Raw genomic sequence first — 12,513 nt, forward strand, 5'->3', positions numbered from 1 at the left:
ATTAGCATAGGTCAACAATTTATAGAGGAACACCTTTCTTGGAATCCCTCAACCAATTCTATTAGTTTTAATGGTGCCAACAAAGATGTTCACTCAAAGACAGTGCCATTCATAGTTGGTTCAAACAATTCATTTAGCAAAAGGAAGCAGATGACAATAAAATTACTGTTTGTCTTGAATTCCTATTATAGAATACAAGAAAAACTAGCAAAGAGCTTGCAGCTTACATAACCCGTTAATTAAATCATAATGATATTTTTTTGGTCTCAGATTATGAAGACGAGCTAATTGATAAAAAGGTAAAGAGAGAGCTAGAACATACCATTCTGGAAACTTTCTTCCAAAAATGGGGAGACGGTTTTGCTATTAAATAGGCCTTCTGTAGTGCTTCTTCTTGTTCATTGTTCCAAGCTACCGTACCACAGCATTCTTCATTATTTTTCTTTTCAACTCTATCCTCCATTTCATGTTCTTCCGTTTTTGTCCTCTTAGCATTGTGAAGGTCAGCTTTCTTTGTGATCACAAAGGCATCTTCTACTCCACTTTCTAAAACCAAGTCTCTACCGTCAGCATTAAGCCTTTCAGCAACCACCTCCACTTTATATGGCATCTTCAAAGTGGCTCCGCTCTTCATTAATCCATTTGATGCTGACATAAATCTAGGAGATGATCTTCTGATCTGAGAGCTCAAAGGTTTGCATTCCTTTTTGGGAACCATCTCTGGCATTGGCTCGGAAATGGCTTCCAGTTTATTGCATTCTTTTCTGTCCCTGCTAGTAACTGAAACCAGCTCGGGGTTTGACTCAGCAATGGTTTCCGGTTGGTTCCATTCTTTTCTGGCTCTAGTAGTAACTGAAACCGGCTCCATAGAACGCCTCGTGGCTACAACCTTGCAATCCACTTTAAAAGGTTTATTATGCTCGACCTCATGACTAGGTCTACGGCTTTCAATCCTTGCCCCCACATGTTCTGCAGTAACAGGAGCTAGGCCAAGTAACCTCATTGACTGTCGCCTTTGGTTCCCATCAGGAAACCCTTGCGGGATTTCAAAAACTTTACTTCCAGTTTGGGAAGATAACCTCAGAGATCGCCTAAGGCCACTCTGTGTCTCTTCAAGAACCACGCCAGACTTCGATCTCGACAGCTTCAGCTGACTTTTCCCGCGAATCGCTGCCCTAATCTTTCTGGAAGAAGCTGTTTCCTTCGATTGGGAAGTAATGGAGAGAGAGTCCGGATGGATTTCTACTGATTTCATACAGAAGTTTGAATTCCGCGAAGAAATTTCTGGCTTCAACTTTTCGGGTGGAAGGAATCGGTTGGATCGCCGGAGAATAGTTTGGTGGGTGCCGACTCTGGGCTTACTTTTCATCGACATTTCCGAGAGGTTTCCGAGATGCGTTTCTACAGACTCCTTACCGTCGACGAGTTGCAACGATGAAACTTTTCCGATTGTCTCGGATGAAATAAGGCGGAGAGATCGCCGCAAAGTTTGCTGAGAACGGGCATCGATGGCGCGGCTGCTTTTTCTGATCGATTTCCTCGACATTTCCGAGCTGTTGGAAGAGTCGGATGAAACAGATCAGTCGAGAGCGAACTGGTCTGCGAGGAGGGAGAAACCGGTATTTACGCTCGGATTCCAAGTTCAAATTTGAAGAGTGCAGAATAAGAAATTTTTTTTTTAAAAGATTTTAAAGGTGCCAATAAATAATCTGACATGATTCTAGACCTGTCAATATTGGACCCAATCCGAATCCAACACGAAAATTTTGGGTTTGGATTGACCCGAAGCTGGTCGGGAAATCGACCCGTTTGTAAAACCGGGTTAGGTTCGGGTTGACCCAACAACCCGGGAATGACTCGGAATGACCCTAAAATCGGCCACACCCCACCTGCCCGGCTTGCCCCGACTGCCCCGCGACCCCGCCTACCCGAGCAGCCCGCCTGCCCCATAACCTGCATCGAGTGTATTTTCTGTAAAGTTTCTACCGGTTATTTTGAGTTCTGTGCGATTTTTATCGAATAGAAAATTATCTAGTTGTTGAAAAATAGTGCTTCAGTACAAGTAAAGCTTTGTAATGTTGTTTTCTTCGATTTCTGGTAATTTGGTAAATTTCTGAATCTGTGATTTCTGTGTAAATTCTGTATACTGCCGTTATGCCGCCGATTTCTCGTACGACTTCTGATTTTCTGAATTGATGATTTGAATGATTGAATATGCATATGAATGTACAGTTGTAGGCTTTGGTGACCTGCTGGACTTTTTGAAGCTCATTATATGTGGTTAACAATTTCAGGTCCGAGTAAGGGAGCAGGAATGGAGATTGATCGAGATTGTCAGACGAATCCTTTCACTATGGATGCCTAGGGCATCACACGCCGTGTGACAGCTCTTGTCGGTGCGTCGCATCAAGCCTCGAGTCGCTGCTTGCATCGGGCCCGCTACCTCGCCCACACTGCCGTCGCTGCATCGCTACCGGCCTGCAGTTGCACCGCACGGGAACTCGAAAAATAGAACCGAAGCGGGTCGGGTCGGGTTGACCCGAAGCGGGTCGGGCGCGGGTCCGGAAAATCGACCAGTTTGTAAAAATGGGTCGGGTTGAGCCGAACCCGAATAGTGCTGGGTCAATTTCGAGTTCGACCCAAACCCGACCAGTGACCCGAAAATGACAGGTCTACCTGATTCCAATCTGGTCAAAAAAATTTAAATTCGGATTAACCTATTTACTATAAGTCAAATTTATATTTGATTATCTTACATGTTTATTAAATGATTTATGTTTAAATTGACTCGCGAACCTATTTTTAACTCAAAAATGACCCATTTAATATTTTTTTAACTATTATTTTTACTTGTGTTTATGATCTTCTCTTTTTTTTTCTAAGCTTTATAGTTAATAATTTAAAAAAAAAAAACATAATAGTTTAACAGGTCAGATTTGGGTTGCTAATTGGTTGAGTTCTAGTTGATTTTTTGACCCGTTTCTTAAACTGGTAAGGTTTAGATGTCTAGATTCTGATAAGTCAATTTTGGGTCCGACCTGAACCTGACTCGTCAATTTGTTTTAACATCCCAAGATAAATAGTTTTTAAATTTTTCTAGGGGTGTCGATTAGGGTCAACGAGTCGGGTTCGGGTCAAACTCGATTTGACCCAACAATAAACGGGTTGATACTAACCCTACCTGGTTTTGCGAACGGGTTGGGTTTGTCAACCTAGTCCCGACCCGTGAGGGTTACCAGGTTGACCCAACCCGACCCACGAGGGTACGTAAAATCACTTGACCCGACGCTCATAGCAGAAGCTGCGGAGCAGGCGCAGTTCTGCCGACTGGGTCTCAATCGCGCTATGGGAGCCAGCATGGTGCCGCGGGCTAGAAGGACAGCAGCAATAGCAACACTGGCAGGATGGCGGTTGCGGCTGCGGCAACGCGTGCAGGCCAAACTTCGGCAGCAGCAATGCGAGATGAAAGGACGACGATAGCAACGCTGCGATGGGCATGATGTGACTGGAGACAACTCATACAAGATGCTTGACGCTTGACGCAGTGACACGATGGCGATGACACTAACTGACCGACCTCATGTGAGATGATGAAAATGGGTAAATCCGGGCTGGTTTCGAGTTTTCGGGTCAACCCGATCCTGATCCGATTTTACAAACGAGTATGAATTACAAACCCGAACCCGACCCGTATGACAAATGGGTTGACCCGAACCTAGAATTTTTTTGGTCGGGTTCAGGTCGTGTCAGGTTTTGACACCCTTAAATTTTCCCATCAAATAAGTAAAGAATTAGAGAATTTTTTGTATGAGTAATTGCCTTAGTAATATTCAAACTATGCTTGCTAGTTGGAAGAACAAATTTAAAGTTTATTAACCATTAATTTTGATATATCTATCTTTATTCTTATTAATTTTGCAAGTCTTTGATTAATATAATAAAAAACAATTTATTAATTATCTATAACTAATTGACGATTCTGTTGTTGATATAAGTTAATTGTAAACTAATTATGATTTTTTGTAATTTAAATAAAAATTTTAAGCATTTCAATAAGCTGATTAGTTAATTATTAATTAACTTGTTAGGTTGTCTAAACAATGAATAAGTACTTAGTAATTAGAGTGTTATCTATTTTAATGAAATGTATTATTTAAAGCATTTGATGCTAAAATAATGCATACATGTCAAATTGTAGATTTTTTTTTCTTTCTTTTAGCTTCCAATGCTTATGTAATAAATTTGAATCATGATCAAATCTTATCTCAAACTTCGTTCAAATGAGGTTCTAACCTTATTTTTCCTCATTAACTTGTATGGAATTGATTAATTTAAGTTAATTTGCTATAATATGATGATGTATTAACTAATCATTCTTATTTTTAACTAATCATGTAAGACAAACTTTTTAAAGAGCTTCAGTCCTTGGAATCGGTGGTGAAGGAGAATGACTGATCTTAGTTCAAAAAAATTTTTAAGGGGTTCTTCCCCTTTAGTTCTTTAATGAATTCCTACTACTACATGGATATATACATCATGATGATTCTTGGAGGTTACTTGATGAGGGATCTCATGTTTAAAGAGTATCTCAATTTATTTACTGCGGATTATGGACTCAGGCTTTGGAAGAAGATTCAGGGATATCTTCTAGTTCTTACTGATGATTATCAACTTTTGTTGATTTTTTGTTATCTTAGTTCTTTTCTTAGTTTCCTTCTTTCTTTTAGTTTTATATTTGTTTTCTATAATTACTTTAATTGCTTATGAGATCTATACTAGTTCTTATTTTTTAACCGGTTGGGAACTCTGGGATACTAATCAACCTTTTAGGTTGTTTTATTTATTTGGTATCCCCTCCACCCCAAGGGTTTTTAAATGGGAAATAGTAGGGTCTTATTTCAATTATGGTAGTTTTAGTTTAACAAATATGTTTTCAATAAGGTTTCTTTCCATATTGGAGCTAGAAACCATTTGCTTTTTCTTTTTGTTCTAGGTTGTAATTAGTTCTTTTTCTTTTTAATGCAATTTTGCATTCTCTCAAAAAAAAAAAAAAAAAAAAAAAAAAAAAAAAAAAAACTAATCATTCTTATGGGAAAGTATTATATTGCTCAGATCGCCTATAAAGCTAGGGGTACAATGAATGATGTTATTACACATTTTGAAAGTTTTGATGCTCTTCAAGTGGCTAAGGCTTAATTTGGGACAACTTTCTCGCTGCTTCTTAAAGCAGCTTTCTAATACAAAAATATTAATTTTTATACTAAAAAGCTACTTTAAGAAACAATAAGAAAGCCGTCCCTAACAAATCCTAAATCACCCGCAGGTTTTTCCCTATTGCTAACTACAATTATCCAAGGTTCCAGGTCTTCCAAGTTTGAAAAATTGATTGATAGTGAAGAGAATAATAGATACTTTGTTGTATTCAATAATGGAGGTATGAATACAAAATTTAGAGTTCTTGAATTTGCCTTAATTATTAGATTAAGTTTTAGGCTTTGTATGGGATGGCTTTCTTCCTGCTTCTTAAAGTAGCTTTCTAGTACAAAAATTTTAATTTTTGTACTAAAAAACAATTTTAAGAAGCATTAAGAAAGCCATCCCAAACGAAGCCTTAGTGAGTTTTCTATTGCGGAGAAGTTAGTAGATGACAAAAAGCAATAGGCTAATTGATAACTACCTTGAATATGACAACTTTAAGAATGTATTTATGGAGTGCATTGAGAAGACATAAATATTAAGGCTTCATTTAGAACGGCTTTTTATTGCTTCTTAAAACATATTTCTAGTATAAAAACTAAATTTAAACTAGAAAGTTATTTTAAGAATCAACAAGAAAACCGTCCCAAATGAAACCTAAGTCAATATTTTCTTATTGATGATGCTCTGCTTAATCATAAGAAGCATGGTATGATTCTCATTAAGATGGCATCCTTTGTTGAAGATGAAAAAGAATATCTTAGACACCCATGGGAAGGATTATCATGGGAGAAGATGTCAAAGGGGATGAACAAGGAAATAATCCACATTGAGTAAAATATCCTAAATACAAAAAAAAAAAGAGTAGAATTAAAGCTCTATCCCAACTCATTATCACCATATATGCCAAGTTATTACAACACTATGCTTATAAAAGCTTCTAAAAATTGGGGAAGTCATGCCATATGGTTTTTGAGAGAAGGCCTCCAGGCTATTTAGAGTTGATTCTTAACAATGTAGAATACAATATTAATAATTTCACCATTAGTAATATCCAATGTAGAGCATAATATAGGAAGTAACAAATTCATAAGTTGAACAGAGCATATTGTAGAGGCTCTTTCAGAAAGATTGAGCTTATTGGGCAATAGGGTCATTAGAAGAAGGCGTGTGTCCAAGATTAGTATAAAGAGATTTAAGATTTCGTTTTGTGACAGCTTTCTTACTGCTTCTTAAAGCAGCTTTTTAGTACAAAAAAATTAATTTTTTACTAAAAAGTTTTTTTTTAAGAAGCAGCAAAAAAGCCGTCCCAAATGAAGTCTAAGTAGTATTGGAAGCATGTCTTCCCTCGATTCTTTGGTAGAGTAACAAGTTGTACTCACTATCATTTAACCAGTAAGATTTATCTTACTACATAGCCCATGAAGTCTCCAGTATAGAAAGTCATTTGATATTGCATTATGGCAATTTCCTTGTAAGATCTAGCTTGAAGCCATCAGTTAAATTTGCAAATAATAGTTTTAAATGAGTTTTTATTGGAACAAGTTTAGAGAGCTCCATCAGATCAAGCATATGAAATGGCAAAGTTTAGGACATAGTGACTCAGAAGGGAACATCATTTCCACCTTACTTCTTACAACAGAGCTTGATCCAGTTAAAGGTTTCGTTTGGGACGGCTTTCTTATAGCTTCTCAAAGCAACTTTTTAGTACAAATATTTTATTTTTTTTACTAAAAAGCTGCTTTAAGAAGCTTCAAAAAAATTGTCCCAAACAAAGCTAGTCTCTTAATATAATTCGAGATGTATGCATTAAGGATGCATTTTCAAAAGGTTGGCTCTGCAGGAAAGACTAGAAAACATCCTTATCAGTGCTTTCATTAATAAGAAAAAGATAGGAAAGTGGCTGCAATCGAAGAACTGCAGGTTGAAAAGCAGAGGAGAACATCAAAATTCCATATAACAATGTTCCCACCACTGTGAGAGGTGTGAAATTTGGCCTTAATGGAGGAAAAATAATCTTCTTTGCTTTTGGAGAAGAAGAGGCTTACTAGTTTTTACTCTTAATAGGCAGTAAAAAATCTTGAGTTCATAGCTTTTCAAATCTTCTAATCAATTCAAGAAAACTTATTCCTGAACTCATCAAACACTTGAAAAAATCAGTTCTGATCAAATGAAAAATATCAGAAAATCATGTAGAACATGAAAATTTACATGTGGAATCTTTCAAAATTATACATAGCAAGAAGAAAGCTAATGAATAATCCACTGATACATAACATAAAGAGAGAAAGAAACTTGATATAGATAAGCAGGCTTCTCAGTAGGAGTAGACAGCAACAACGGCGTGGCGGCGAGGGGCGATGAAGTAGTAGATGCTCGGATCGACAAGAAGAGAGAGCAAAAACAAGCCAGCCATCATTAACAGCCACCCCTTGAACATGATAGCTAGCACAACAGCCACCAACACTGCAGTAATGATGTCAAGAAGAAAGTCTCCTACTGATCCCATCTATGCTACTTTTCCTTTGAAAGATAGAAGAACTGAGAAGCAGAGAAGCAGAAAGGAAAATTGTGAATGTCTGTAGTCATGTTTGAGATAAAGGGAGGAGGAACTTCTGGTTTTGCTTCTGATGGAGACAGATTACTTTTGAGGAGAAATAAGGTGGCATCACATTATTAGCCTCTTTAAATTTCTGGAGAGTTCTGCTTAATTCAACACATCATCATTCTAGAAGATCACTTGAAGATTTTTATAAGGAATTACCTGTTATATAGTGAGATCAGTATTCATGAATTTTTATTAATTACAGTTTATATTAAAAAGAATAGAAATTGGATGGAGGTTGAGTGTTCTTGTAACAAAATTTATAAAAATTATTATATGATTTTTTTATGAACGGATCTATTTAAATTTGCAGCTGCAGAGTCAAGTTCTGAATTCATTTTCATTCTTTCTATAGAAGAATAAGCTAACAGTTGATCAAATATTCCCTTGTGTTTTGTCAGTATGGTTGGTGTGTAGTGCTGAAGAGAATTTCATAATGAATTTTGAAAGTATAAGAATTTTATTTTTATAAAATTTACATACAAAAATGTAATACTCAATTATGATATTTACATATTTAACATCTAAAACTTACTCATTTACTCACATAAATAATATAAAGGATATCATATTCATTAACTTCATGTTATTAAGGTGATCTGAGTCTTGTTAATGCCCTTCTCCAACAAGATCCCATTGTGACTTCTTCATCTATTATTCATCCTTCACACGTCTTCGGTCTCTTCAGTGCCTTTCTCCAATTTAGATCTACGGGTGGAATCAGAAAGAACTTAGGGTGGGCAATTTTCCACCATAAAATCTTTTTATTTCTTAATAAAATAAGTTTTTTAACTATTTACCAACATTCAATTAATGCAGTTGTCCAAATTCTAAGAAAAAAAAATTCCTCTTTTTATTTCATTTGTAAAATCATGCATTTAACAGTTCTATTTTTCCCACCCTCACATCCCGTTACACCTTTCTCATCTTTTCTTCATTCACATGTCATCGGCCACATCGATACTCTTCCCAACGAGATCCCATTGTCGTTCTTGTCGTTAAGTCTTTCAACATTTTGAGTGGAAGCAACATAAAAGTAATGGAGTGTTAGATTCGTAAATACTAAAATTTAGACGTTAAATGTATAATAAAATAATGTTGAGTTTTATGTAAGCAAATCCCCCATATTTTTTATGTAACATATTTTCTTGTTGCATCATGAAACCACATTGCATCTTTATCATTGTTATGAAATAACAAAACTATAGAAAAATAATTAAAAACTATTTAAAGATTTATTATTATCAAATAATAATGAGAATCATATGGTTTCATATGCTAAAAAATTAGCTATGTTTTCAAAGATAATGATTTATTTCTTCAAGTTCCCTAGGTTTTATTTGTGACATTTTTTTTTACTGCTTCTTGAAGCAACTTTCTAATATAAAAATTTTAATTTTTATATTAAAAAATTACTTTAAAAAGCAATAAAAAAACCGTCCCAAACAAAATCTTAAATTTTATTTGAGACAATTTTCTCACAACTTTCTAAAGCAAATTTTTAGTTAGAAAAATTTCTATTTCAAAAAATTTTTATACGAACAAACTACTTTCCCAAATAAAGCCTTATTAGCCACAAATATAAGTAGATTCTTCAACATACAACACCAACATCACGCAAAAAATTAGATTTTATTTAGGACACCTTTTGACTACAAATTTAAAAAAAAAAACAGTAAGAAAATTTTTCCAAACAAAATCTTGATAGTATCAAAGAAGAGATCGTCTACAATCCCTCAGCAAAAATATTCATTATTTCTTTGTGGAAAATGTTGTCACCAAATTAGGCTAAAAGGATTTGAACTAAGTGATTATTTAAGAATCCTAATGGATCAAATGATAGAGTACTCAAACAAAATTTGGAGAAGGAAATATTTCACATGATCAAAATTTAGAGATTTAAGCTTCGTTTAAAAAAACTTTTTTATAATTTTCTAAAACAATTTTTTAATATAATATTTAAAAAAAAAGGTAAAAAATGATCGCCAAAAGCTATCCCAAACAAAATGTTATAGTTCATCCAGAAAAATAACAAGCTCATTTGTTCTAAAGAGGGCTAGCCCTATTAATTTAGGCAAAAAAACATAACAAATAGGGGGAAATTTGTCCTATTTAAATCAAATCCATCTATCAAATTGTTCTAAAAAACCCATTAAATTACAAAAACAAGTTCATTATTTGCAGTATTTACATTTAAGCCACAAAATTCTTATGACTTGCCATAATACCTAACACCTAATCTTTGATATTTTCCAATATAATACTTCAACATCTCAATAAAAAGATGAGTTTTGCATTAAGAAGTTGATATTAATCATATTTTAATATGATTTAAATATTTAAGTATTATACAAATAATTATCAAAATTAATATATTAAATATATAAGAATTTTATGGTAGGTATGTAAATACCCCTAATTATTTTTTGCCACATTTTCTCAAAAGAAAAACTTGAAAATTACATGCAATTCAGAAAATTTTATTTGTAACAGAAGATACCTAACCAGATCAGAAAGTAGAACAATTCATGCACGATTATCTTCCTTGTTGGAAGACATGGGACTGGTAGCCATTCTGCTCTGTTCTGCCTTCTTTTGAGCCCTGATGAGCGCGCGTCTGGTGCGAGGACGCATCTCCCGAACCTGTCGAGGGGGCATCTCATAAGGCTCTAAAGGCCGGTCTCCAAATGGGTGCTCGCCCCCCGCGAAAATCCTCAGCTTTCGATCTCGGTCCTACAGGAAGAATTTAAGATTTTGATCAATAAAAGGTTAAAATTTCGTTGGGGGCAACTTTCTCAAACAGCTTTCTAGTATAAAAATTTCTAATTCAAAAAATTTTTATACTAAGAAACTGCTTTAGAAAGCAGCAAGAAAGTTGTCCCAAACGAAGCCCGAGAAAAACTCGAATTTCTGATGAGAAATATGATTAGTTGCAATGACACTCAATGTGAATGATATGGTGGTGATCCATTGTTCCATAAGACAACTTAGAATGTTTCCCAAAAGGTTTGCCCAAAACCCCCCAAACGATTTTTATTACATGGAGCTCCTATTTGGGATAATTTCCAAGATTTATAATATATTAATAATCATGTGCAAAGAACAAATTACTACTTGTATGCTAAAGTTTAAAATATGTAAAAGAGAAAATTGCAAATTTATAACCCAAGTGATTATCAAGTAGCAGTAAACAAACAGAAGAACTGAAAAGTACAGCAATAGAAGATCTATATATAAATATACAAACAATAAATCAACTAATTTTGCCAGATTTAGGAATTCCACCATAAAAACTACCATTTGCAAGCCTATTCAATCAGCCCAGCTTCAGGTTTTAAAACTAAGGCTTTGTTTAAGATAACTTTTGATTATGATTTTTTCGCTGCTTTCAAAAAATTCTGGTAATAAAAAATTATTTTTGAAAGCAGTACGAAAACTATACCAACTAAAATCTAAGAGGGAAAAAAAAGTTGAATTCAAACATGAAAACCGAAAAAGTTTGGATACCGTTAATTACTCAGAAAATTGAACTGAATTAAATTATAAGCAAAATGTATGTATAAGATTTCTTACAAGAGTAGCACTAGACATTATTGGTAAACCATATAAATCATTTATCACCTACAATTCCTTGTATGTCCTAATTTCAGTCAAGTATGAGGAGTGTTAATGAAGAGTAGTATAAGAAGAGCCTAATGCCGTTTTAAACGATATTAACCCATTTAAAGTAAAATATTCACGTTGTGATTATGCTTGCTATAAAGCCATGTACTGCTGGTGTTCCTTGTCTGTCTTAGACTTTATTTGTGATGACTTTCTTATTGCTTCTTAAAACAGCTTTCTACTATAAAATTTATGCTAAAAAGTTGCTTTAAGAAGCAATAAGAAAGCCGTCCCAAACGAAGCCTAGGACGGCTTTCTTACTACTTCTTAAAACAGCTTTCTAATATAAAAATTAAAATTTTTATAAAAAAAAAAAATTGTTTTAAGAAGCGATAAAAAGCCGTCCCTAAAGGAAGCCTTAATGTTAGTCCATTATGACCGTACTAGGGAATTATACTATAAAAATAACTTGGTATGTGAAAGAAGTCACTTATAGCTAAAGTTGAAGGTGACAAAAAAATAGTTAAGATAAATGTATCACAAAATTAGGAAGATTAGATTGACAAACGATTATATAGTAGAACTGTGGTAGTAGTACTTACTGAAGATACAACAACAACAACATCGTCATCAAGCCTTTATCCCACTACGTGGGGTCGGCTACATGAATCCTTTCCTCCATTGTGTCCTATTAAAAGTCAAATTCTCATTTAAATCTAATAAAGAAAGGTCATTCCTAATATTTTCTAACCAAGTCTTTTTTGGTCTGCCTCTACCTTTCTTAACATAAGTCAAATCTAATACCTCTACTCTCCTAACAGGGTCATCGGAAGGCCGCCATTTTATGTGACCAAACCATCTAAGACGACTCTCTCTAAGCTTATCTTCTACTGGAGCTACTCCAACCTTTTCACATATATGCTCATTTTGTATCCTATCTCTAAGGGTAAAGCCACTCATCCATCTGAGCATCCTCATCTCTGACACACTTAACTTAGTATTATGCTTCTCCTTTAATGGCCAACATTAGGCACCATAAAGCATTTCTCGTTTAAATCAAATAAAGAAATGTCATTCCTAATATTTTCTAACCAAGTCTTTTTAGGTCT

At 34.7% G+C, this 12,513-nt stretch overlaps 2 protein-coding genes across 2 annotated transcripts in view; both read right to left on the reverse strand.

Annotated features, from left to right (window-relative positions):
* LOC110100919 overlaps window positions 1-1,598 on the reverse strand; it is an 11,194-nt gene extending 9,596 nt beyond the window's left edge. Inside the window, exon 1 of the mRNA XM_020828644.2 lies at window positions 323-1,598. Within this exon, the coding sequence (XP_020684303.1) occupies window positions 323-1,546 (1,224 nt within the window). The 5' untranslated portion in view covers window positions 1,547-1,598. The remainder of the gene's footprint in view (window positions 1-322) is intronic.
* An 8,558-nt stretch (window positions 1,599-10,156) lies between these two features.
* The window catches only part of LOC110100918 (50S ribosomal protein L13), a 14,983-nt gene continuing 12,626 nt past the window's right edge, over window positions 10,157-12,513 (reverse strand). The window contains exon 5 of the mRNA XM_028701418.1: window positions 10,157-10,534. Coding sequence (XP_028557251.1) covers window positions 10,328-10,534 — 207 coding nt within the window. The 3' untranslated portion in view covers window positions 10,157-10,327. The remainder of the gene's footprint in view (window positions 10,535-12,513) is intronic.

The sequence above is a fragment of the Dendrobium catenatum genome, unplaced genomic scaffold, assembly GCF_001605985.2.
Source record: "Dendrobium catenatum unplaced genomic scaffold, ASM160598v2 fragScaff_scaffold_156, whole genome shotgun sequence".
Lineage (NCBI taxonomy): Eukaryota > Viridiplantae > Streptophyta > Magnoliopsida > Asparagales > Orchidaceae > Dendrobium > Dendrobium catenatum.